Below are 24,143 nucleotides of genomic sequence, written 5' to 3'. Positions count from 1 at the left end.
GTCTTTTGAACGGCACATCAGGCGTCTTGTCAGTTCTGCCTCGCAAAAGCTTGGCGTTGTGAGGAAGGCTTACCGGATTTTTGGTGACCAGTCTATCTCTGCCAGCTGCTTCCGGTGTTTTATTCTTCCACTGCTGGAGTATTGTGCTCCTGTGTGGTCTTCCGCAGCTGTGCCCCACCTCCGTCTCATTGACAGAGTTGTCTCTTCCGCTAGGTTCCTCTGTGGTGGCGAAGCAGCTTGGGATCTTGGTCACCGACGCAATGTCAGCAGTGTCTGCATACTATATAAGATCCATGCCAACCAGCTTCACCCGCTGAATGCCTCCATCCCAAATGCATTTGTGCCCACCAGAAACACTCGACTTGCGTCAAATTCACATGCGCGCTGCTTACAGCAGGTTAGGTGTCACACCAGTCAGTTTCAGCGAAGCTTTGTTCCTTGTGCTGTAAGACTTTGGAACATGCTTGACGAGGGCACATGCACTGCGAGTGATGTGCAAAAATTCAAGTCTGCTTCGAACAAAATCTTGAAGAGTCTAGTCAATTAAACTCTGGTTGCTTTTGCAGCTATACCGGTGATTAATTATGTAACTATACCTGTGATTTTATACCATCAAGTTTTAAGTAGTTATACTACATTTACTCGTGTTGTCTGACATATATTAAATAAGTCAGAATTGTTGATTTTTTTTGTTGAATTTTTTTGTGAGTTTTAATAATTCTCAGTTCGTTGAGGCGTTCTTTATAATTGTTTAACCTATTTTCTCCTCCTGCTCTGATTTCATCCTACTATTGTGCTAATTGCTTTTCCTTTCTTCTTTCTACGGTCAAGGTGGGTGGGGGTTGTCATCTGGCAACTTATAGCGCTTGCGCTCGTCCCACTCTGCCTTCTCCGTTATGTTTAATAATAATAATAATAATAACAAGGGGGAAAATGGGGAAAAAAGTACACTCATCCAAAAGTATCTCCTTCATAATCTTGTATCCGTAATGAGAAACATCGACATTGCACGCCTTACATGCAACATCTGTCAGCTACTAAACCTGACCTCAGCACCGCAGGATGAGAAACACCAACGTTCGCATTGCTTTCGGACTTCCCATGCTACGTTAGAACAATCAGTGAGTTACACAAATAAAAGATAAAGGCATTACAGTTCCCTTGAGTCACAACCATACCCGGTGCTTGGCTCCTCAGGCTGTTCCCTTCCTGCTGTGCTACCACCAGGACGTCGAAAAGTAGCAGCAGCAGTAGCAAGAGCAGTGGACCAATCTGAGTAGCAGCCATCTGAAGCAATAGAATGCATAGAGAAAATGATGGTGGGCGGAGACTAGGTAATGTGGAGAGAACAGTATGTCATATTTCTTCACAGCTCGTTGTCACACCAGCCTATCTTGTATCCGGTGTTTGTGTGTGTTTGCAAGATATCACGGGCGAACCTGTTCACTGATAACCCCAAAAATATTCTTTATACAACGAGACTTAGAAGTAATCAGTTTTCTCATTTGCATACCGTGAAATTGTAGTAATAGTAGTAGTAGTAGCAGTAGTAGTATGAAGAAGATGGATCGGTTGGTGGTGGTGGGGAATGGTGATCGAGGGGAGTGGCACGAAGGAAGGGCTGGGCTAAGTTTATATATGGGTGCCTTGTATTAGGTGGACATGTGCGTTAGTTGAGTGTGATTGGGTGTAGGGGAGGGGAGTGTATGCACGTGGGTGATGTAATGGCGTAAATTGCCTGTCTGTACCCGGAAATTTTGTGTGTGTGCATGTATACCCGGAAGGTGTGTGTGTGTGTGTGTGTGTGTGTGTGTGTTGATTGTAAGATCGGAGTTCGTGCATAACTCACCTACGTAAACACACACACACATTCATTTCAATCATCCATATCCCAATGAAACAATACCATGCACTTTAATATTGTAAAAAGTCGTTGTTACCAGTTTTCTGGAGTGACGCCTACAATAGACATTGCAATAGAAAACGAGGAGCAATAGCAATCTAATTTTATCAACTTTAACATTTTGGAGGTTGTTTTTGTTACGTTTTCTTATTTTCCGAGTTATAAATTGACCTGAACTGATTTCATATGATTTATTTTCTAAATGGCACATATAATAACATTCATAGTGATCCCGTACGAAAGAGAGAAACAAGAGGATGTGAAGTGTGAACTCACTTTCTCAAACAGATAGATAGAATAGATAAGTAAGTTTCGGAAAATACGTGACGAACTAAAACAAGAAGTTGAAAGCAAGAGAAATCAAACAACAAGAAATAATGATGGTGATAGAAAGACTAAACCCAAAATAAATGCACTGGAAGAAGGGGCACAGATCGTGAATAAGGTAATGAAACAGTAAATAACCTGAGGAATATAAAAAAAAAAAAGTGAAGGAAACACGAAGAAATCTGTAGAAGACAAACCAACGAATCGAAGACGTGTTTGATTGGCCAAGAAAAGAAGAAAGCCGATCAAGAAGGAAAGAAGAGGATAGCGAGCAACAGCAAGGAGACATCACCCAGGTAAATCCCTGCCTCACCTAGTTTACTCCTCTGGCTGGCTATCCTATTACTCCGTCCAGGTAAGCAGGTAGGGAAATTGCCAGTGAAATGGTAGGGTAACTCAAGTCTACAGGTACGCCAGTCAGTCGGAAATTATGTTGGTTAAAGGTTTGGCGTTACGTGCCTTCTGCAGAACAAAAATATACAAGATACCTGTGTCAGTGTGTGGTTCGTGGTAGGAGGTGTGCAGGGTAGAACCAACACTTACAAGGCCAGGTGGAAGTGAACCAGGAAATATAAACATGCATAATTTCCCTGCAGCAGCCAAGTGGTGATGGGGGAACATAACTGCGTCTTATCATATGCAGGGCGGATTCTGCTTTGTCACTCTTGTTCTGGATGTTTTATGGTACCTTAATACAAGCTGGTTATCGTCTACTTATAATGGCAGACGAACAATAACTTTTTGGTGAGCCACATTCCACTAATTTCATGGTGTAACAAATTTTTCAGGTTGATTTTGGCATGGATTAACTTTGTCAGATACCAACTTTTTCACTAGAATTGCATTGCCTAATATGAAAGTGTGAAGAAAAGGTCAGTCCCTCAACAAGGGACTCCAGGAGAAATAGGTAGTTGACTTCAGTATTCATGGAAATGTAAAAAAAAAAGAGAGAGAGAGAAAAAAAAAAAAAAAAGAAGAAGAAACTATCATCTTTGAAATATTGGCTTAAACCTAAAGATGAAGAAAATATGCATGATGGCATTTGATGGGTGAGTCATTGGTGCATCATAGCTGGTTGTACCTCTCTTGCTTCACCTCAACATCCCGAAACCACCACACCTGTTTGTTGCGTCCAATCCCCTCACAAAAATTTGCAATCTTCTAGTTCTCATGCAGCCCCCTGACAGTCATTTATAGGCTCATGGAAATCACATAATGGTTCCTTATGACCAAAATTTGGGGTATTTTAACACTGAACAAGCTGATAACTCCCACTGTAGGGATGTATGTACTGTATCTATTTAGTGCTTAATTGATCCTCAATTCATTTGCATTTGCGGACACAGTTCCAACTGTTATAGTGCACTAGGAAGGTAGGTGCCAGGGACTCAGTATCTGGAGGATGTGACTTGCCAAAATATCAGCGTAATTTGCATCATAACTTTTTTATTTAGTTTTATTTATTTATTCTTTTATTTTACATACTTATTTATTTATTATTACTATTTTGTTTTAGGTGTGTGGGTGTGTTTGATTGCAAGATAAAGTGATGACAAAATTATTACCAGTATTAATACTAAGGTACTCTCTCTCTCTCTCTCTCTCTCTCTCTCTCTCTCTCTCTCTCTCTCTCTCTCTCTCTCTCTCTCTCTCTCTCTCTCTCTCTCTCTCTCTCTCTCTCTCTCTCTCTCTCTCTCTCTCTCTCTCTCTCTCTCTCTCTCTCTCTCCAGTTTTTTTAAGGCTCAGTGTGTCATATAGAAAACACTTCCTACTTTTGCTGTATAAATAATTCCATTCAGATAATTTAGCATTTTATCTTATTGCTGACTCAAGGTGAAGGGTAGAGAATCGAACCAGTGTGCTTCCCAGACGTGACAACCTGCTTGCCCTCACCATGAAGCTCCTGCCCAGCCAGTCCCCAGCAGGTGAAATAAACAACAGACTCTACCTCTTTGCCTCTCCATCTCTTATTTTCTTCTGCACCTCATCCTTCTCCAATATCTGACTCTTCCAGTTTATCTCTCTGCTTCTCCATCCCTTTCTTATTTTCTTCTCTGTCTGTCATCCTTCTCTCATATTGAACTCTTCCTGTTCATCTCTCTACCTTTTATTCTTTTTTTCTTTTTTTATGTTTTATGTCCACCTCTTTATTATCCTATCTGTCTTTTTTTCATATTTTTAACTCCTTTACATATGCTTGTGTTTCCTTTCATTATAGTCCTTATGTCTCTGTGGAGCTGTTTATCCGAATTTAGATTTAATCCATGTATGGTTTGCTGTTGTAGAAACTGTATTTCTAAAACTCTTTCACTTGCCATCATCTGTCTTAAGTACTAACACTTCTTCCCTGATAGTAATGAATTAGGCATGTTAATCACACATTATCCTGATATACATATGTAGAATATAAAACATACAAGCATTTCTCCAGAAAGATCAAACCTAATGATATAATTAACTTAAAATTTACCTTGATTTCCTTGAAAAATATATATAAACTTTTATTTGCTCTTATTTTCTTTACAGACAACAAACCTGAGACACAGCCTGTTACAGACACTTGCCAGACTCCTAGACCCAGGGTAAATACATTTTTACTTTATGTATTAATTCTTATGGGTTAAAGGAATCCTAAAGCCATCTGTACAATGCTGAGGACCAAAGATGTCCATCAAGAATTTCTTCCAGGGACTTGGAAGGCACTAGATTCCCTCTCCAGGATGTCCAGGGCCTGATTAATTATAAAAAGTGCTTTGTGGCAGACTCTATTCCTTTTTAAACATAAATTACATTGTGATAGGAGTCAAGTGCAAATGGTTTCTTCTCAGTTGGGGGTTTCAGTAGTAGTAGCAGTAGTAATATAAATGACAATAGTGGTGTTGCTCCTCCACAGGGAAAGCTTGCCCGGCCCAAGCCATGCTACCAGTGGACAACAGCTGATGTACAGAAATGGTTCAAGAGGCATTTCAGTGATTACTTTCAGCTGTACGCACATCTGTTCACCTCAGTAAGTCCTTGGAGCTGTGGAATGCATGGACAGCAACACAGATTTTAGAGAGTGACTATCCATCATACATATGCTGTTTATGTATCCCTCATGCTTGTATGTACTGTGTGTGTGTGACAGACAATATTTGTCAAGGAGATATATTTTCTTTTCTAACCACACACATGTCCAGTGCTGTAGAGTGAGACTAGCAACACATGGCACACCTGTTTTTCCAGAATGACATCACAGGCAAGGCTCTGGTACGCATCAGTGAGGGAACGCTGCTCAGGATGGGCATCAAGAACCCGGAGCACTTGGAGGCCATCTGGCGGGAGATCCTCAAGCTGCGACTCAAAGCAGACATACAAGAAATGAAGGAGATAGAGATGAGTGCTGTGATTTAGGTATGGAGAGTGTCATGACAGCAACAGCCTTCACTTGTATAGAGACAGGAACAAGGGAGGGAGAGAAGCTCCATTATAAAATTTTTTTTTTTTTAACCATGTACAAGATATAGGTGATGCAATGTAAGAGAGATCCCTTGTTGAGTGAGAGGATTTAAGTCTTTCATTACTACAGTGAGAGGGAATATGGGAGGGAGGGAGGGAGGGAGGGAAGGAGGAAAGGGATAGGGTAAATAAATAGTAGCAGTAGAGGCTTTCTTCATAGCCACCCACATAATGGAATGCAGTGATGAGGCATCAAAACATTGTTTAAGGACTTGTAGGTTGAGTGAAGCAGTATCCATACCCACACAATGTTTATATCTAGGAATCATTCGTGGCTTTCAAGATATCAACATTATTTGAGGTGTTCATACTTTTTGTAAGTGTGTTAAAAGTTCCATGAAATAATAAAGTATTATATCAAGTCAAATGGATTCTTGACTCGTGCATTAATAGGTTATTAAATCATACAGCTCATCTCTTACAAATATATATTTTTGTATCACAAGTACATTTGCATAATTTTACAGCATACTCAATGGAATGCATTTGTTCATTATTATTATTAATCATGTGAATATTAGGGGCATAGCACCAGATCACTTAAACAGTAAGTGATACACTTGGTCCCGAGGTCATTAATACAATTATCAACAGGAGTTGACCACAGAATGTGTCAATCATTGTCATGGTCAACACAGCACCAATGAAGCAGTAAAGCAACAATCCCAAAATCTGCATTTAGCCCAGCTGCCAATGAAGCATGAGATGCAGGTGTGTTGCTGGAACTTAAGGCTGAGGGGTCACTCCAGCTGCAAGCCAAGAACCCTTGCACTGCTGGTGAACTCATCATTGCCCAGGTAGCACCCTGTCATCACCCTGTTTCCTGTAAAACCCTTGCGGCCGTGCATCACCCGCCAGTTGTCAATCAGCAGCACCTTGCCTGCCAAGGGAACAGATCAGTGTGAGGGGGACACAATCTCTTACAGGAAAACGAGAAGTCTGTCCAACTTTTTTACTGTTCTTCTTGACAACAGTTGATATGAACATGCAAATAGAACTGGTCATTTGATTGCAGATTAATACTGTAAAGGTTCACAATTCACTTCACATTTTACTTGGCAACAAAATGGACTGCCAGAATACAGAGCATTCACTGACATATCATCTTTGTTCTCACTGTCTGTCTGTCTGTCTGTCTGTGTACATACCAGGATAAGATCCCCTTAGAGGAAAGCACCCTAGATGCCACCTTAATGTATTTTTATTCACACAATGAGATATAACAAGATCTCACCCTACTACAGTGGTAGCCAGGGAGGCAAGACACTGACCAACATACAGATAAAATGGCCTTATTTAAAATGCTACAATATTGGCCTCCATAGCTTTGGTTGCCACACTGCCAATGGTAATGCAACCATATCACTGGGAATATGTTGACAATTTACAATAAACAATTGCAGATTATCAAACCATTATAAAAACATTACCTGGTTCCAGCTTGAGCCATTGTTCATTCTTAGGGTTGCGAATGACCTTGGTGAGATTCATGAAGTGAAGGTAAAACTCTTGCATCTTCTCCTGTGGGATGGAAGACAGAGGGGCTCGGTCATAGATGTTGTACCTGAAACCATAATGCAGTGAGTTAACCTTGAAATGCAGTACATAAAGAGCATACATGACCCAACACTTCCAGTATGCTCCATCCCTCTGCATCTATCAACACTGCCATTACATTTTATTGAGGGATCTTCCTCTCACACCCGCAGCATCCATTCCATCTCTCATATCTTCCTTGTTATCTCACTTTTCTCATTTTCTCCACATCACCAGGTTATCTAAGGTTGTGTGTTTGACCACCTCAGTCATTCCACAGTTCATTTCTTCACTATAAACAGGCATACTTCATCAACAATCTATCGTATCCACACCACACACAGAGTCAAGTAACTCAACTCATCTGCCTGAATCCTAGATCTTTGACCTTCATTCCATCTCCACTTGGAGCACAGAATACCAGAACAACAACATAATGCAGACCTGAACTGTGTCAAGTTTCCAGTCTCTGGGTTGTGTCTGAAGATGGTGTCCAGGCATGAGTGGTGCTGTCCGTCTTCAATGTATTCTGATGGAAAGGACTCGGAGGAGAAGAATGTGTATCCCTCAGGGTGTTTGTTCTTGAACTGCTGTGCTATACTGAATCCATCCACCAGGAGGCTCTCGCCACCCTCACAGGCTGCCTCAAGACAGTGGAAGACTTGTACCCTGGAATAGGACAACAGTTATTTCTGTCTATAAGAAGAAATAAAAACAATGGACCTTCTAAGTGATTTATTTATTTACTCATTTATTTATTTATTCATTTATTTATTTATTTTTTTATGTAGAAGGGACACTGGCCAAAAGCAACAAAAATTCAATAAAAAAGGCCCACCGAGATGCCAGTCCCTGAATAGGGTCTGAAGCAGTAGTTAAAAATTGAAGGATAAGTGTCTTGAAACATCCCTTTTGAAGAAGTTCAAGTCATAGGAAGGTGGAAATACAGAAGCAGGCAGGGAATTCTAGAGTTTACCAGAGAAAGGGATGAATGATTAAGAATACTGGTTAACTCTGGCATTAGAGAGGTGGACAGAATAGGGGTGAAAGAAAGTACAATGTCTTGTGCAGCAAGGCCATGGGAGGAGAAGAGGCAAGCAGTTAGCAAGATCAGAAGAGCAGTTAGCATGAAAATAGCAGTAGAAGATAGCTAGAGATGCAACATTGTGGTGATGAGAAAGTGAATGAAGACAGTCGATTAGAGGAGAGGAATAGATGAGACGAAAAGCTTTTGATTCCACCCTGTCTAGAAGAGTGGAACCCCCCCCAACCTTTTGAAGCATACTCCATACATGGATGGATATGGCCCATGTACAAAGTTAGCAGCTGGCGGGGTGAAAAAAACTGGCGGAGATGTCTCAGACCACCTAACTTCACAGATGCCATTTTAGCTTGAGATGAGATGTGAAGTTTCCAGTTTAGATTATAAGAAAAGGACAGACCAAGGATGTCCAGTGTAGAAGAGGGGGACAGTTGAATGTCATTGAAGAAGAGGGGATAGTTGTCTGGAAGGCTGTGTCGAGTTGATAGATGGAGGAATTGAGTTTTTGAGGCACTGAACAATACCAAGTTTGCTCTGCCCCAATGAGAAATTTCAGAGATCAGAAGTCAGGTGTTCTGTGGCTTCCCTGCATGAACTATTTACTTCCTGAAGAGTTGGACGTCTATGAAAAGACTGTCTGGTTTGATGGATATTTGTAAAAATACCTTGCTGGTATTTCCAAAAAAAAACATTAAAATAATATTTATAATGGGTTCTATTAGAACACTATACTAGAAGATGCTAATTGTAGACCTCTTACATGTGAGAGCCTGTTCCTAAAACTAATAATTGCTTTTAGATCTTCACTGCTCAACCTTATTATCGTAATCCTAAATTAGGAATATAATATGCCAGTACACTCATGCAAATGCTATAAAATGTTACACCATAACAAGCATTTGCTCCATGAAACACAGTGTCATGGTACAGTGTTGTGGTGGAACAATGATTCACACAGGACATTAACCATCAACAGTAAAATGATCAGTAACTCTTCTCACTCAAGACTAACTTGAATCCACCAAGCATCTGACATGTGCATCAATATACAGATCTGCCCACAATGCTTCAGAAGATAGGGTCAGGTGACCGTCTCAAGCACAGAACTCACAACTATTACATTATATATGTAAAACAAAAGGGGAGGCACTACAAGAACTTTGAGCAATACTAAGAAACATTATACATACCCACATACTCCCAACAGTTCATGTATGTCATATTTAAATATGCCTCAGGAATATGACTTTATAAGAATGCTGGTATAAAGAAAATACAAACAAACAAAAATAAAGCCCAAAATGTATAACCTTCTCTGAAAAGCTCCTGAATTCCTGCACTTCTCAGTCTTAGCCCATGAGGCCATAAAGCCTCATGATCTTACTTCCTCAGCATCAACAGAAGCCAAATGATCATGATAGTGTTAGTAGATGCTCCACACTGGTTTTGGCCCAATATTCTAATTATCCTTGCAGATAATGAAAAAAAGGTGGCACAGGGATACACCCTTGCCTGACACCTGAATGAAGATGAAAGAAGCCCAACACTTTACACACACAGTACTATCAGTCCCATGGAATGGATTACTAATAAACTGAGGGAACACCATGGTGTCAATACCCTTGCATGTCTCCCTTGCTACAATTCTCAGCAGTATTACACAAAAGTGCCATGTGCATGTATACATTCTGTTTTTCACTTCCTGAGGATGAGAAGGTTAGCTGTGAACTGAATTTATTTTGAAGTTATGGCAGCTCCTCAAGTGACAGGAGGTAATCTCTCATCACCCTAGATTTTTGGCTGGCCACTTCTAAGCAATGAATTAATTTTTAGGATTAACTGACTACTCACTGCTTTGTGCTGCAGAGCTAAACTTACTGGTAGCTTGAATCCCCATCTCAGAGGTATAGAGTTTGATACCATTGGATTACTTGTAATCCCTGAAGGCCCCAAGGGAGCCTGCTGTTTCTGGTGGAGATCTACAACGACTAATGCTGCTGTGAACTGCATGGCCACAAGGTACTGTCAGGTGTATATCCTGATGATGCTTCCACTTCACAGTGAGTGGCCTGAATCTCAGTTATGGTAAAGAAGGCATTCCAGTGCTGAGGAGCATACAGTATGCAAGTGTTTCATTATGCTCAGAGACAAACCCTGTGGACAGCATAGTGAACAGCCCCAAGCTTGCTAATCTACCTCTGGACTGCTGGAAAAATTTTCAAGGGCTTGATTCCTGTAAGGTAGGCACACTGGCTGCATGGTTCCAGCACCACTAACAATCAAGTGTAATATAAAATAACCATCTATATACAGGGTGTAACATGAGTTTCTACAGATATTGCTATAGGTGAAAGCACAGTTTATTCTAAGCAGAAAATGTTTTATAGACATATGCATTTGGAGGTGATGTTTAACAGTGGTGTGAAATTCAAGTGTGGCCTGGCAGCAGATATAATGGCTGGGCTGGGCAGATATCCATGGTGGGATGTGTAGACCTGGATGTCCACTGGTGAAACTGTGAATGTGTAATTCAGTCATGATTTGTACAAATTTTGGAGCTTTACAATATCCCATGACAAGTTAAGTGTCAACAACAGACCGATACAGATTACTGATAAACATTACACAATGACAGTATGGATATAATAAATGACAAATATAACAAAAGGCTGCATGGCACAATGCACTGCCTGCCTTGGCAGGGAGTGGGAAGAAGTGAGGCTAGCAGCAGATCAGCTGATGGATAGCCAGTCATAAATAGATCCCACCAAGACTGTGACAATGAATATGTTCAGATTGTATTGCATAACCTAAAGTAATGTGGAATGTGTGGATGTGGTGTTTCTCTGCCATAGTTACCAACCTGGCCTGGCCATTGTATCTCACCAGGCCACACTTGAATTTCACACCAAGGCTAAACAATGTCTCAAAATGCCTATGTCCATAAAACATTTTCCACTGTGCTTTCACCTCTGGCAATATGGCAATATCTGCAGAAACTCATGTTACAACTGTATACCAAACTAACATGCCCGTTAAGCAGGCTTAGGCAAGACTCATTTTTAGAATAAAATATAATGGAGGGGATCCCAAAAACTCTTCAATCCATTCCTTTAGCCTTTCATAACACACAGGTTGGCTGGGGGACACATTGCAGCCAAGTCTCTCTGGCTTGGGTGGAATAACTGAATATTTACCAACAAAAATTTTACAAGTTATCTTGGGGATCACAAACCATCTATCAGTCATATCTATGAGTTCACAAGCATTATAGCATAGAGATGAAAATGGAGCAAACTTATCCTTGTGGCAATGAAATGAACACTACACCAGCGAGCTGCATGGTACCCAGGAGACAGAAAGAACAACAGAAGAGAACTTGACAAGCAAATCACACATAAAACACACTTGTAAATCAGTGATATGCGGCATATCATGTATCTGATAATAATAATGATTGTCAGTGATGATGAAGTAATGGAAGATGGTGTTAAGGTGACTATCACAGCAAATGAGTTTGAATCTTTGTCACTCAAAGAAGAGGAGCAGGAATGGAAGGAACAGATGGGTCACAGCATGGCAGGAATCAGTGAAGGGGCAAGGAAGCAACAGTTAAAGAATACTTGTTTCACCCACACACACCTCCATATAAAAGAGGAAGACTAAGGAATCTTCATATGCATTAGGTAAATGCAAATTACTGATGAGGTTATTAGTGAATATTGATAACATTAAGTTAATTTAAATGAAAGAGGAACATACTCATCCTTATTGCAATGAACTGACAGACCAAAGAAAACAACAATAGAAGTAAACATATATTAGTGCTGAGGTTGATAAATACTGATAGCATTAATGTAATCATATTCTGAACAGCATATTTATGAGGTAAATACTAATTAGTGGCAGAACTATTGGTGAGAGCAAATGTTTTCCTCATTATGTATGCACTGCTACCAGAATTGCAGCTTAAGTACATAATGCTACACCATTATTATTGATGTACTATAAGATACAGTGCTACACAGACTACAAAATGCATACAGTTATAGGGAAATAATGGACATCAATGCTACAAAATGCATGTAATTATGACAAATGGCATTACCTGCAAGCCTGTGAGAAATATGTGGTGTCAGTGTGAGCGCCGATGAACTCCGAGGTGTAGGCCGTGTCAAGGTGATCCATGCCTGTGTTCCCAAACGTCCACATCTCACCAAAGAAATTTCGTTCGATGGGACAGACCTTCTCCACTGCTGAGCGGGTGGCTTCCTCAGTAGTTGGTACCTGATGCAACAACACTTACTGATGCTACAGCAACAACCTGACCTTTACCTTCATGATTTCTTTTGTAAAGAAAGTTTTGGACATTCTTTTACATTTAGCTCTAGAAACATTTTGATTTTAGCATTAGTCTAACTTTAACTAAAGGAAATATCAAGAACTGCAATATCTTGCATTATCTTCTTTTCTCTCTCCTCTTCAGATACCAGAGAGTCTCAGAACACAAACCTCAGAGATGAAGGCAAATCCATATTTGATTATGGCTGCTATGAGCTTTTTAATTCCATTCTTTTCTGGATCACTCAGTTCACCCAAGGAAACCTGCAAGACATGGATCTGTCTCTTAGAACATTAATGAGGAAATAGCATACAGGCCTAAAAACTTTTATATCACATAGTTTGTATCATCACTTTATATCCTAATTATAATGAGTATAATGAGTATATCTATATACCTGGTTGGCAATCCCACATGAGGTACCCCAGACAAGGCAACACACATTCACACACACATTATTCACACTCTTGGCCCTGTCAGCCCTTTGTGAAAAGGGAAGATCTTAAAATTAATTGAGTAACATGTTGCCAGATGCTTGTAATCAAAAGGTGGCTTACAAAATTACTGTTGCAGTTTCTGTAAAACATTTGACAGGGAGCCTTAAAAAAATAGTAATAATAGGTAATTTAACTGGTCACAAGCATCTCTCTCACTGTTTCTCTCTCTCCTCAGAACTTGCCATGGTCAGCTCAGGTTTGGGGATAGTGTGTGCAGTCCAGAGTTGCTGAGGAGGCTTGTGTGCGGTGCGGCGTCCCTCATAGGTGTTCTGCCACAGGAACTTGTACTCATAGGCTGAGGTGTGACCATCAGGCCCTGGACACCAAGCAGAAAGTAGTGTGGGAAAATGAAGCCAGTAACAAACTAATGTGCTTAAAAAGGCTCAAAATGATTAGTGTGAAAAGGGAAAGAAAATTCTAAAGAATATTAACTGAGGTCAATACTGATGATTATAACAAAAGTGATACTGATGATTTCAAGTGACAGGGGAAATAATTCAGGTACTGTGGATGACATGAAATGATATGGATAAAGATAATAATAGTGTTGGCAGTAATACTGAAGATAATGGCAATAGATAAAGAACAAAGTAAAAATAATGACTGAGTGAGGATCGAGTAACACAACAAATGTAGCAAAACCACAAAGATCAAAAGACTGATCACACTCACACTTCAGCTCCAGTCCCTCGGGTGTTGCCGAGACACGGGCTGGCCTGATGTTGAGGTGCATGTGTGTGGGGTCAAATCTCCTCTGTGCTGTGGTGTGGTTGAAACAGTCAGCACAGCGACAGTGATCCCTCAGCCAGGGGTAGGAGAAAAGAAGGCTGTGTGGCCAGCGAGGGTGTTGCACCTCCAGCCTTGATCCAGTATCAAAGGTGCTGATCTCTGCAGGAGTGGTAGATGGGATGAGTACCATAATGATGTTGTTATCTTGAAAATTTATAATTACTAACTGTTTTAAGAATTCTGATGCAGTTTCTCCTGTATTAGATGCTGTTCTATTACTCATTCTTGGCACTGTAGTGACTGTGAGTACAAAAGGTCCCAAAATGATACTTGAACCTGACAGTCATCATGATCCCAATGTTGAGGCACTGTCCTATTCCAGTCAAGGGGTTCAGTTCCCTGGCTTAGCAAAGGCCCCTCTTGGCTGTGATGAGAATGGTTGAGTGGTGTGTGTTAAATTTCTAGAAGTGGAAGGTTTTAGTTACCTATAACTGACATCTCAAGGCACGGCACTTCAAGGAAAAGCTAAGTGTGGCAGACGATAGAGTAAATATGAATGAGCCAATAAGAATGGAATGCTTTAATGCGAAAGGATTGAAAGATGAAAGAAAAATAATGATTGTTTAAAGTGAAAAAAAGGAATGTGAATTAAGACTGAAAAGAGTACAATTGAGTGAGAAATCTAAGTAGGATAAAAAGAAGATATATGTACTAGAAATAAATTAAGGATGAGACAAAGGAGAATGTGTGAAAGATGTGGGTGGAGAAATGCTAAAAGAGAAAGAGATTTAAGGAATGTTAAGAATGAAAATAAGACAGTTGTGACCAGTACTGGAATGATGGGTAGAGGTGAGAGGGTGCATGCACAAATTAAAATCAAAAGTAATGAAAGGCACTTGAAATCTGAAGAATGGAAAGACAGCAAGAATGGATGTGATTATAGGCGAGATGCTCAAGTAGAAACAAAATGAGAGATAGCATGAGGAAAGGAGAGCATGTCAGGATATAGGATAAAGGCTACTAATTCAGTTATTGTAAAAAATGATAAGATTAATAAGAGAATAAATAAGTTTTTTAGAGTATACTGAGAAAGGCCAGTGGATAAATTGTAATAGAAAAGTTGCAAATTTGAGATTCTGGTCGCCCACTACCCAATTAAGACCGGTACTACAGTTTTTACCCAAGTTTGGCACTCATCCAAGTCCACTGCCAGCAGGGAACTCCGTTACGTGAACTCGGCTATCTTAACGACGAAAATGTCTCTCAAAATTATGATTATTTCTATACTTGCAAGATGCTAATGATTATGAAAAGCTAATTCATAACAGGGAAACTATTGCCATTTATGAGTATTCGATTATTATTGCTGTTTGACTGTTAACAATATGCTCACAGATGCACAGGCTGTTGATGGGAAATAAACCCTATAATGGTGTGGTGTCACACTACCCACTACTCATACAGCACCTTTGGGGCCTCGAGTCCCATAGTGGCGGTGTCTGGCGTCAGACCTGGGTGAGGGAAACATAGTATCAGTCACCAATCCTACCATGTTGCTTCAATATTCTTTCTTTCATCGCTCACATGTTTAATTTAACACTGTGATGATCTATTGGAAGGTGCAGGATATAATCAGAGAATAAGCGCTGTAGCAGGCAGCTGTCAGAAGGATCCGCTGGCCTGATCAGCGGAAACACTTGAGGGAGGAAACTTTTACACTTTATTGCAACCTGACACACTGACTGTCACTGCCAGCATGGCTTTACCTCGCCGCTGTGAGGGAGGCAGTGACGATGGCCCGCACCCTTGAGGTACTTCTGAGGAAGGCACAGTGCAGCATCCCGGCAAGTGGCCAGCCTGGTACACGGTCACTATGCAGTGAATACCCTCACCCGCTGGACGCTCGCCCGTCACAGATAACCTCGCTGCCGGGAGTCGCTGGCTGGAGGTGAGGCGCTTCCCTAAATTAAATTAATATGCACCATGGCCCAACAAACAATCGAACTCATTTCCATACAGTATATTATAACCATAGTTACGACTGACTAAGACGTGTGTGTGTGTGTGTGTGTGTGTGTGTGTGCACGCATGTTTGTGTGTGTGTGTGTAGTAAATAGTTACATGTGTATGTAAATCTGTATGTATATATATATATATATATATATATATATATATATATATATATATATATATATATATATATATATATATATATATATATATATATATATATATATATATTAGGGCCAATATGCATTTCCCTACCATCATTGCAAAATGATTGTACATACTGTACTGCATGTACTGTGACTGTACAGCTAAGTGACCTTCAGAACGTTTTCTCTTGTTTTGTGCTCCTGTGCAACAGAAAACATGTGTGCGTAACTTAAACAGTTCCCAACTGGTGCATGAGTATCGCATCTTATGTTGTCTCGGGTATATTTGCACTTTTCACGACAGATTTCATATTATAAAACATTTTCGTCACCCCCAGAGAAATGGTTAGCAGGGGGAAATCCAGGATTACAGAAGAATGACGCAAACACTTAGGTAAAACTAAACTCTCCTGATTTCTTCATCTGACAATTTTTTTTTTTCAGGCGCCTCAATTCATGGTATAATAGATAGTACTGGGTTTTGATTTATTGTTTTATCATACATGTTTCACACAGTCAATAGTAAAGGTACATTACACAAAAGTATTCAACGTGATTTACATAAAGTACAGTTTGCATAGCATAGTTATCTACAAACAGAGGAAATTATATAATATTTTCAGGTGTAATAAATATGTAGATTTCAAGCAGTTAGACACAATATTGATTTTCATATATTTTCCAGGAACATTTGAAACGCTTCCTGCCTATCCATCTACCTCTGTAATACATTATGGCTCGTGCCTTAAAACTCGAAGAAATGTTTTCAAAGGCCGCAGAGATAATCAGTCGTTGTTTTATGATATATTTCCCACTAGTAGTGTAGGGTCTTTGTTAAACTATAGCTAGAATCATGGAAACGCTCTTATAAATCTCAGAGACTTCCACTAAAGCAAGTAATCGAGGTGTGGCGCCGAAACGTGTGTAAGAGGATGTGGTGCGTGGATGGTAATTGATTCAGCTTGTAATGTGATGGTCAATAAGCTAGCATACACTATAGTGTTCAGAAACGCTCTGCTCTCTCACCACGACTATTTTCAAAGTCCACATATATGATTAGCCGGGTTCTCAAGAGTGTTCCTCCTGTAAATAAAGTAGAATTTATTATTATTATTATTTTTTTTAATCTGTCACTAGAACCATAGAAACACCCTGAAACTTCAACTAAGACCTTTTGAAAGTATGGTGGAGGTGTGGCCAGAAGTGTTTCAGAATGTGAATCTATATAATACCATACAGTGAATTAAAGTGTACCCTACTCTTTAAAAAAAAAAAAAAATGAACATGTTTCCTTTTGTGTCTCACAACACAAGGGGGCAGTCACAGCCTGCCCTCTAAAGACAGTTCTTTTCCTCCACACAAAGCTACAAGCACCTAATAACACACACACCCTTCACTCAAAAAATTTTAAATTATCATGGCGACTCCTACACCAGCCACGGAGTCCCCATCTGGGGAGGGGACCATAAATGACGCCAGGTCGGACTGCCCTTCTGTCGACGACCCTAAGTGTCTTGACACCCCCCCTCAACTTTTTTCTTCATTAACTTCTGCAACATTCGCGGTCTAAGACCTAATTTTCAATCTGTAGAACACCACCTCTCCTCTTCTAAATCTCATCTTCTTTTCCTCACTGAAACTCAGGTATCTGAGGCAACTGACAGTAGCCCCTTTTCTGTTCCCTCCTACTTTCTCTATCCTCATTTTCGATCCAAAGCTGGATGCTGCGTTTATGTGCGCAGTGACTTAACCTGCTCTCGTGCCCACACTCTTGAGTCTTCCGAGTTTTCCACCATCTGGCTACGACTACAGAGTCACTCTCAAACTAAATCTGTCTGTGCTGTATACCTCTCACCTAACTCCTCTGACTATAAGAAATTCTTTGACTACTTAACTTCCAAAGTGGAGCACATTCTGACCCTCTTCCCTTTTGCAGAGATCTCCATTCTTGGAGACTTCAATGTTTTCCACCAGCTTTGGCTTTCCTCTTCCTTCACTGACCATCCTGGTGAACTAGTCTACAACTTTGCTATCCTCCACGACCTAGAGCAATTGGTGCAACACCCTACTCGTATTCATGACCGTCTTGGAGATACGCCCAACATTCTTGACCTTTTCCTGACCTCTAATCATTCGGCTTATGCTGTCACCCTTTCTTCTCCATTGGGCTCCTCCGATCACAATCTCATAGCTGTATCTTGTCCTATCGCTCCAATCCCTCCTCAGGATCCCCATAAGCGAAGGTGCCTCTGGCGTTTTGCCTCTGCTAGTTGGGGGGACCTGAGGAGGTATTTTGCTGATTTTCCTTGGAAAGACTACTGCTTCCGTGTCAGGGACCCGTCTTTGTGTGCTGAGCGCACAACAGAGGTGATAGTGTCTGGCATGGAGGCGTACATTCCTCACTCTTTTTCTTGTCCTAAACCTTCTAAACCTTGGTTTAACACAGCTTGTTCTCGTGCTATACATGATAGAGAGGTGGCCCACAAAAGGTACTTAACCCTTCCATTACCAGAATCTCATGCACTTTATATTTCTGCCCGGAACCATGCCAAGTCTGTTCTCCAACTAGCCAAAAACTCCTTCATTAACAGAAAGTGTCAAACCTTTCAAGATCTAACTCCCCTCGTGACTTCTGGCATCTAGCCAAAAATATCTCCAATAACTTTGCTTCTTCTTCTTTCCCTCCTCTATTTCAACCAGATGGCACCACTGCTATCATATCTATTTCTAAAGCTGAACTCTTCGCTCAAACCTTTGCTAAAAACTCTACCTTGGACAATTCTGGGCTTGTTCCTCCCTCTCCTCCACCCTCTGACTACTTCATGCCACCTATTAAAATTCTTCGCAATGATGTTTTCCATGCCGTCGCTGGCCTAAACCCTCGGAAGGCTTATGGACCTGATGGGGTCCCTCCTATTGTTCTCCGAAACTGTGCCTCCGTGCTTGCACCTTGCCTAGTCAAACTCTTTCAGCTCTGTCTGTCAACATCTACCTTTCCTTCTTGCTGGAACTTTGTCTACATTCAGCCTGTTCCTAAAAAGGGTGACCGTTCTAATCTCTCAAACTACCGTCCTATTGCTTTAATTTCCTGCCTATCTAAAGTTTTCTAATCTATCCTGAACAGGAAGATTGTTAAACATCTATCACTTCACAACCTTCTATCTGATCGCCAGTATGGGTTCCGTCAAGGCCGCTCTACTGGTGATCTTCTGGCTTTCCTTACTGAGTCTTGGTCATCCTCTTTTAGAGATTTTGGTGAAACTTTTGCTGTTGCCTTGGACATATCAAAAGCTTTTGATAGAGTCTGGCACAAAGCTTTGATTTCCAAACTACCCTCCTACGGCTTCTATCCTTTTCTCTGTAACTTCATCTCAAGTTTCCTTTCTGACCGTTCTATTGCTGCTGTGGTAGACGGTCACTGCTCTTCTCCTAAATCTATTAACAGTGGTGTTCCTCATGGTTCTGTTCTGTCACCCACTCTCTTCTTATTATTCATTAATGATCTTCTAGACCAAACTTCTTGTCCTATCCACTCCTACGCTGATGATACCACCCTGCACTTTTCCACGTCTTTTCATAGACGTCCAACCCTTCAGGAAATAAACATTTCACGCAGGGAAGCCACAGAACGCTTGACTTCTGATCTTTCTAAAATTTCTGATTGGGGCAGAGCAAACTTGGTATTGTTCAATGCCTCAAAAACTCAATTCCTCCATCTATCAACTCGACACAGCCTTCCAGACAACTATCCCCTCTTCTTCAATGACACTCAACTGTCCCCCTCTTCTACACTGAACATCCTCGTTCTGCCCTTTTCTTATAATCTGAACTGGAAACTTCACGTCTCATCTCTAGCTAAAACAGTTTCTATGAAGTTAGGTGTTCTGAGACGTCTCCGCCAGTTTTTCTCACCCCACCAGCTGCTAACTCTGTACAAGGGCTTTATCCGTCCATGTATGGAGTATGCTTCACATGTCTGGGGGGGGGGTTTCACTCATACCGCTCTTCTAGACAGGGTGGAATCAAAAGCTTTTCGTCTCATCAATTCCTCTCCTCTAACTGACTGTCTTCAGCCTCTCTCTCATCGCCGCAATGTTGCATCTCTAGCTGTCTTCTACCACTATTTTCATGCAAACTGTTTGCTGATTTTGCTAACTGCATGCCTCTCCTCCTCCCGTTGTCTCGCTGCACAAGACTTTCTTCTTTCTCTCACCCCTATTCTGTCCACCTCTCTAATGCAAGAGTTAACCAGTATTCTCAATCATTCATCCATTTCTCTGGTAAACTATGGAACTCCCTGCCTGCTTCTGTATTTCCACCTTCCTATGACTTGAATTCATTCAAAAGGGAGGTTTCAAGACACTTATCCTTCAATTTTTGACTACCGTTTTGGACCCTTTTATGGGACTGGCATTTCAGTGGGCATTTTCTTTTATTGGATTTTTGTTTCCCTTGGCCAGTGTCCCTCCTACATAAAAGAAAAAAAAAGATACGTTTTAACCAGGAAACATGTGTAGGTATAGTCAGGCGAATCCGTATGTTATTTATTTGCTTATTTAGTGTTATTAAACTATCTTTTTTAAGGATTCCGTTCTGTTCCCATTATTTTTTTTATCCGTCTGTCTATCCGAATGTCTGTCTGTCTGTCTGTGTGTCTGGTCTTCTTGTATCTCCACCAGTTTGGCAATGTATCTGCCACTTTGTTTTTTCGTCCGTCCGTCTGTCTGTCTGTCTGTCTGTCTGTCTGGTCTTCTTCTGTCTCCACCAGTTTGGCCATGTGTGTGTGTGTGTGTGTGTGTGTGTTTGTGATTCACCTACGGTCGTCTGCTGGTCACCCAGCCAGCTTTTCCCCTACGGAAAGCTCTCAGAGCTCATAGTGACCGATCTTTCGGTAGGACTGAGACCACTGACACACCACACACCGGAACAGCGAGGTCACAACCCCTCGGGTTACATCCCGTACCTACTTGCTGCTAGGTGAACAGAGGCTACACATTAAGATGCTCGCCCATTTGCCTCGCCGCGTCCGGGATTCAAACCCGGGCCTTCTTGGTTGTGAGCCGAGCGTGCTAACCACTACACTGCGCGGTGTGTGTGTGTGTGTGTGTGTGTGTGTGCGTCATTTGCTTGTGCTTCCAACGGTCTGCCTGTCTGTCTGTAGGATCCGCTGTGTCTTCATCAGTCTGCCTACCCGTGTGTGTGCCTCCGCCTCACCAAGTGCCGCGGGTCCTGCCTTGGCACAGGAAGTGACGCAGTGCGTTCTCTGTGGCGAGAGACTTAATCTTGTCTTGATGGATTTGGTTGAGGCGATGAACAGTGTTTCCTTCATAGTAGGCTTCGATTTCCTTTTCGGTCATGAAGGAACCGTCGCCCCACTGAAGGTCTCCTGACTCTGTCGTCTGCAGGTTGATGAAGCCCTCTGAAGCATGGAGGGAAGGGGCGGGGCGTAATGGGTGGAGGAAAGGAGAGATGGAGGGTGACATGTGACTTTTTTTTTGGTAAATTACTAGATTAGCAGCGCGGCTCTATTTCCTTTTTTTTTTTTTTTTTTTCGGCTTCTAACCCCCACAATGTTGGGGAGCTGGTGGGAAAGCGAGGTTTTTGGATGGGGAGAGCTAAAATAAGCCCAAATATCGCCTCCTACCACAAAAAAAAACAAGTAGGGAGCTGCCTGCTGCTGGTGTTATGATGGCCGCCATGTTCGTTCCAGTAGGTATCATTGGCAAGACCAAGATCGAGAACATGGCGGCCATCATAACACCAGCAGCTGGCAGCTCCCTATTTGTTTTTGGTGATAAGAGGCGGTATTTGGGCTTATTTTAGTTCTCTCCACAGAAAAACCCGCTTTCCCACCAGGTCCCCAATATGTTAGGGGTTCGAAGCTGAAAAATAGAGCCGCGCTGCTAATCTAGTGATTTACCCTTTTTTTTCTTTTTAGTTTTAAGCTAATTACTTATTGATTTACACAAGTTAATAGAACTACATAGAATTTACAAACACACACACACACACACACACACACACACGGTGTGAGAGAGAGAGAGAGAGAGAGAGAGAGAGAGAGAGAGAGAGAGAGAGAGAGAGAGAGAGAGAGAGAGAGAGAGAGAGAGAGAGAGAGAGAATACTTACGGGAGGTGATTCTGCTGAAGAAAGGCAGGAGGGAGAAGTGGCGTTCAGTCTTCAGCATGATGAGATTAAACCCTGGAATTTTGGCGCAGTAATCCTTAGCCATTTGGAATTGTATTTGCTTGTCTGGCTTGATGTACACCGTCCCGTCTGCGTCCTCGAGAACCCCAGTGAGGCTGTTAAGTTTGCCTGGCGGGGAGGGATCAGTCGGTGAGTCAGTCAGTTAAGTAATCATTCAAGCAGGTAGTGAAGTGATTAGTCAGCAAGTTAGTCAGTTACGGAATCAACAAGTTAGTCTCTTTCTCTCTCTCTCTCTCTCTCTCTCTCTCTCTCTCTCTCTCTCTCTCTCTCTCTCTCTCTCTCTCTCTCACCAATCTTGAAGCCGTACAGACTCTCCGCGTTGCTCTCCAGCGTCATCGTGTCCGGGGCGGCGGTGGTGGTGGTGCAGTTGACCGAGTCCTCGCCGAGGGGGACTGCAGCCCAGGCGGCGCAGGGCGGGTACACGAGGCAGCGCGATTGGCAGGAACCTAGTGGTGGGGGGGAGGGGGGGATGGAGAGAGAGAGAGAGAGAGAGAGAGAGAGAGAGAGAGAGAGAGAGAGAGAGAGAGAGAGAGAGAGAGAGAGATTTCAAGTGTAGTTCCTGTGAGTTTTAGTAATGTCGCTTATAACAAATTCAGACTTATGCTGAATTATTTTGTTAATGTTAAAGACATTTCCATGTTCCTTACTATGTGTGTGTGTGTGTGTGTGTGTGTGTGTGTGTGCTCTTGTAGGACTGAGTCTTCTTTTTAAAGCCAAATCATAAGGTTCCTTTCAATCTGCAGACACCACACGCTGCCTCTGGTAACGCACGGCATTGATCCGCTGCTCCTTTCTGGAAGCTGTAACCCCGCACGTTCTTATCTCCTCCTGGCCTGTTAGTATTCTTGATGTGTCCTCTTGTCACTGGGTTTCTTGACTGATACAAGTCCTCTACTGTTGTGTTTGTCTCAATGTTTCAACTGTTTTGTTCATTGTCTCAGTGTTTTGTGTTTAAAGCTTCTGGAGAGTTTTCCCGTGTTCTTTACCAACACCGTTAAGCATTTAAAGCTCCTGCCCTGCTATAAAGCGCCTCTTTGTCTCTAACCGCCCACCACCCCCGCCATTGCTACAAATCAGCAATAGCGCATCTACATATACTTTTCTTTTTTCTGTTATCTCTTTTTCGTTTCGTCTCTCCTCCACTGTGTGTGTGTGTGTGTGTGTGTGTGTGTGTGTGTGTGTGTGTGCCTCCTTACATGCGCTGCGAAGGATAGTAGGGGTCATGTCCTGGGCGTCCTGTGGGATAGCCCAGCCTCTCCTCACTATCATCTTGTCTGGGTGTTGAGTTTCTGGGACGGTTAGTGGTTCTGAGTCTGGAGGTGATGGTGGTGGTGCTGGTGATAGTGGGACGGCGCTGTCCTCACTCACCACCACCTTCACCACCACCACCACCACCACCACGGCCACTCTCATCATGGTGGGGTTCAGGTGTGTGAGGGTGTCGGGTGTCGTCTCTGCCGCGCCCCGTGTATCTGCAATGGAAAGAAGTTTCGTGATGCGAATCTGAGCGCTGGCTTAGTTTCCATGTGTGACTGGCGCTTTCAGTGAGACTTTTTATTTATTTATTTTTGGCCAGATTTCTTCTTACATTAAAAGAAAAATATTTTGGATTATATACGGAAAAAGGTCAGGTTAAGTTATGTTACGTATGTTACGTTAGGTAGTTATACCAGGCTGTGTTAGATTAGCTTACGTTTCATCAGGTTAGGCTAGTTATGCTAGGTTATGTTAGGTTAGTTATGCTAAGTTAGGGTACATTAAGTTACAGCAGAAGTTATATTAAATTAGATTAGGGAAAATTTAGGAAAGCTTATGTTGAGGTAGGTAAAGTGATGTTTGGTTGAGTTAGATTAGGTATTGTAGGATAGGTCAAGTTAAGATGGTAAAATTTAAGTTAAGGTAGGTT

The 24,143-nt window shown here is 41.7% G+C and overlaps 5 protein-coding genes across 10 annotated transcripts in view; 2 read left to right on the top strand and 3 right to left on the bottom strand.

Annotated features, from left to right (window-relative positions):
• LOC135090097 (suppressor of tumorigenicity 14 protein homolog) overlaps positions 1–2,087 on the bottom strand; it is an 11,724-nt gene extending 9,637 nt beyond the window's left edge. Inside the window, exons 1-2 of the mRNA XM_063986429.1 lie at positions 1,514–2,087; positions 1,179–1,287 (exon numbers count right to left, since the gene is read on the bottom strand). Coding sequence (XP_063842499.1) covers positions 1,179–1,287 — 109 coding nt within the window. The 5' untranslated portion in view covers positions 1,514–2,087. The remainder of the gene's footprint in view (positions 1–1,178; positions 1,288–1,513) is intronic.
• Positions 1–6,095, top strand: part of LOC135090100 (protein aveugle-like) — a 10,455-nt gene extending 4,360 nt beyond the window's left edge. The window contains exons 1-5 of one of the 4 annotated variants that reach the window (XM_063986438.1): positions 2,138–2,585; positions 4,064–4,155; positions 4,757–4,812; positions 5,124–5,237; positions 5,456–6,095. In XM_063986438.1, the coding sequence (XP_063842508.1) occupies positions 4,125–4,155; positions 4,757–4,812; positions 5,124–5,237; positions 5,456–5,623 (369 nt within the window). In that variant the 5' untranslated portion in view covers positions 2,138–2,585; positions 4,064–4,124 and the 3' untranslated portion in view covers positions 5,624–6,095. Of the gene's footprint in view, positions 1–2,137; positions 2,586–2,664; positions 2,975–4,063; positions 4,156–4,756; positions 4,813–5,123; positions 5,238–5,455 lie in introns of those variants that run through there. The other 3 variants (XM_063986437.1, XM_063986439.1, XM_063986440.1) reach the window with 3 other exon arrangements.
• A 47-nt stretch (positions 6,096–6,142) lies between these two features.
• On the bottom strand, positions 6,143–15,781 carry LOC135090099 (trimethyllysine dioxygenase, mitochondrial-like). 2 transcript variants are annotated; one of them, XM_063986434.1, is made up of 9 exons: positions 15,641–15,781; positions 15,342–15,385; positions 13,818–14,033; positions 13,328–13,461; positions 12,819–12,911; positions 12,415–12,593; positions 7,709–7,933; positions 7,159–7,292; positions 6,143–6,608 (listed from the first exon to the last, which is right to left on the bottom strand). In XM_063986434.1, exons 1-9 carry the CDS (start codon positions 15,712–15,714, stop codon positions 6,469–6,471), a joined length of 1,239 nt encoding a protein of 412 aa, XP_063842504.1. In that variant the 5' UTR covers positions 15,715–15,781; the 3' UTR covers positions 6,143–6,468. The 2 variants fall into 2 exon arrangements, with proteins under 2 accessions (XP_063842504.1, XP_063842506.1); XM_063986436.1 differs by lacking the exons at positions 6,143–6,608; positions 7,159–7,292; positions 7,709–7,933 and adding an exon at positions 7,972–10,821.
• Positions 15,686–24,143, top strand: part of LOC135090096 (myogenesis-regulating glycosidase-like) — a 23,520-nt gene continuing 15,062 nt past the window's right edge. The window contains exon 1 of one of the 2 annotated variants that reach the window (XM_063986423.1): positions 15,686–15,822. The gene's annotated coding sequence lies outside the window, so the exon portion shown is untranslated. The remainder of the gene's footprint in view (positions 15,823–24,143) is intronic. The other variant, XM_063986424.1, reaches the window with a different exon arrangement.
• Positions 20,748–23,703, bottom strand: LOC135090093 (uncharacterized). The gene is made up of 4 exons (XM_063986416.1): positions 23,434–23,703; positions 22,528–22,683; positions 22,160–22,345; positions 20,748–21,449 (listed from the first exon to the last, which is right to left on the bottom strand). Exons 1-4 carry the CDS (start codon positions 23,651–23,653, stop codon positions 21,241–21,243), a joined length of 771 nt encoding a protein of 256 aa, XP_063842486.1. The 5' UTR covers positions 23,654–23,703; the 3' UTR covers positions 20,748–21,240.

The sequence above is a fragment of the Scylla paramamosain genome, chromosome 34, assembly GCF_035594125.1.
Source record: "Scylla paramamosain isolate STU-SP2022 chromosome 34, ASM3559412v1, whole genome shotgun sequence".
Taxonomy (NCBI): domain Eukaryota; kingdom Metazoa; phylum Arthropoda; class Malacostraca; order Decapoda; family Portunidae; genus Scylla; species Scylla paramamosain.
This window is presented reverse-complemented; position numbering and strand designations above follow the sequence as displayed.

What these genes read in the sequence shown, in the direction of transcription:
- LOC135090099 (XM_063986434.1), bottom strand. Translation starts at nt 15,714, where the DNA reads ATGCTGCACTGTGCCTTCCTCAGAAGTACCTCAAGGGTGCGGGCCATC. An exon ending in TGGGACTCGAGGCCCCAAAG is followed by an intron (nt 14,034 to 15,341) that starts GTGCTGTATGAG and finishes CCACTCCTGCAG; the next exon opens with AGATCAGCACCTTTGATACT. An exon ending in TATTTCTCACAGGCTTGCAG is followed by an intron (nt 7,934 to 12,414) that starts GTAATGCCATTT and finishes GTCCTATTCCAG; the next exon opens with GGTACAAGTCTTCCACTGTC.
- LOC135090093 (XM_063986416.1), bottom strand. Translation starts at nt 23,653, where the DNA reads ATGATGAGAGTGGCCGTGGTGGTGGTGGTGGTGGTGGTGAAGGTGGTG. An exon ending in TACTATCCTTCGCAGCGCAT is followed by an intron (nt 22,684 to 23,433) that starts GTAAGGAGGCAC and finishes CCCCACCACTAG; the next exon opens with GTTCCTGCCAATCGCGCTGC. An exon ending in CTTCAGCAGAATCACCTCCC is followed by an intron (nt 21,450 to 22,159) that starts GTAAGTATTCTC and finishes TCCATGCTTCAG; the next exon opens with AGGGCTTCATCAACCTGCAG.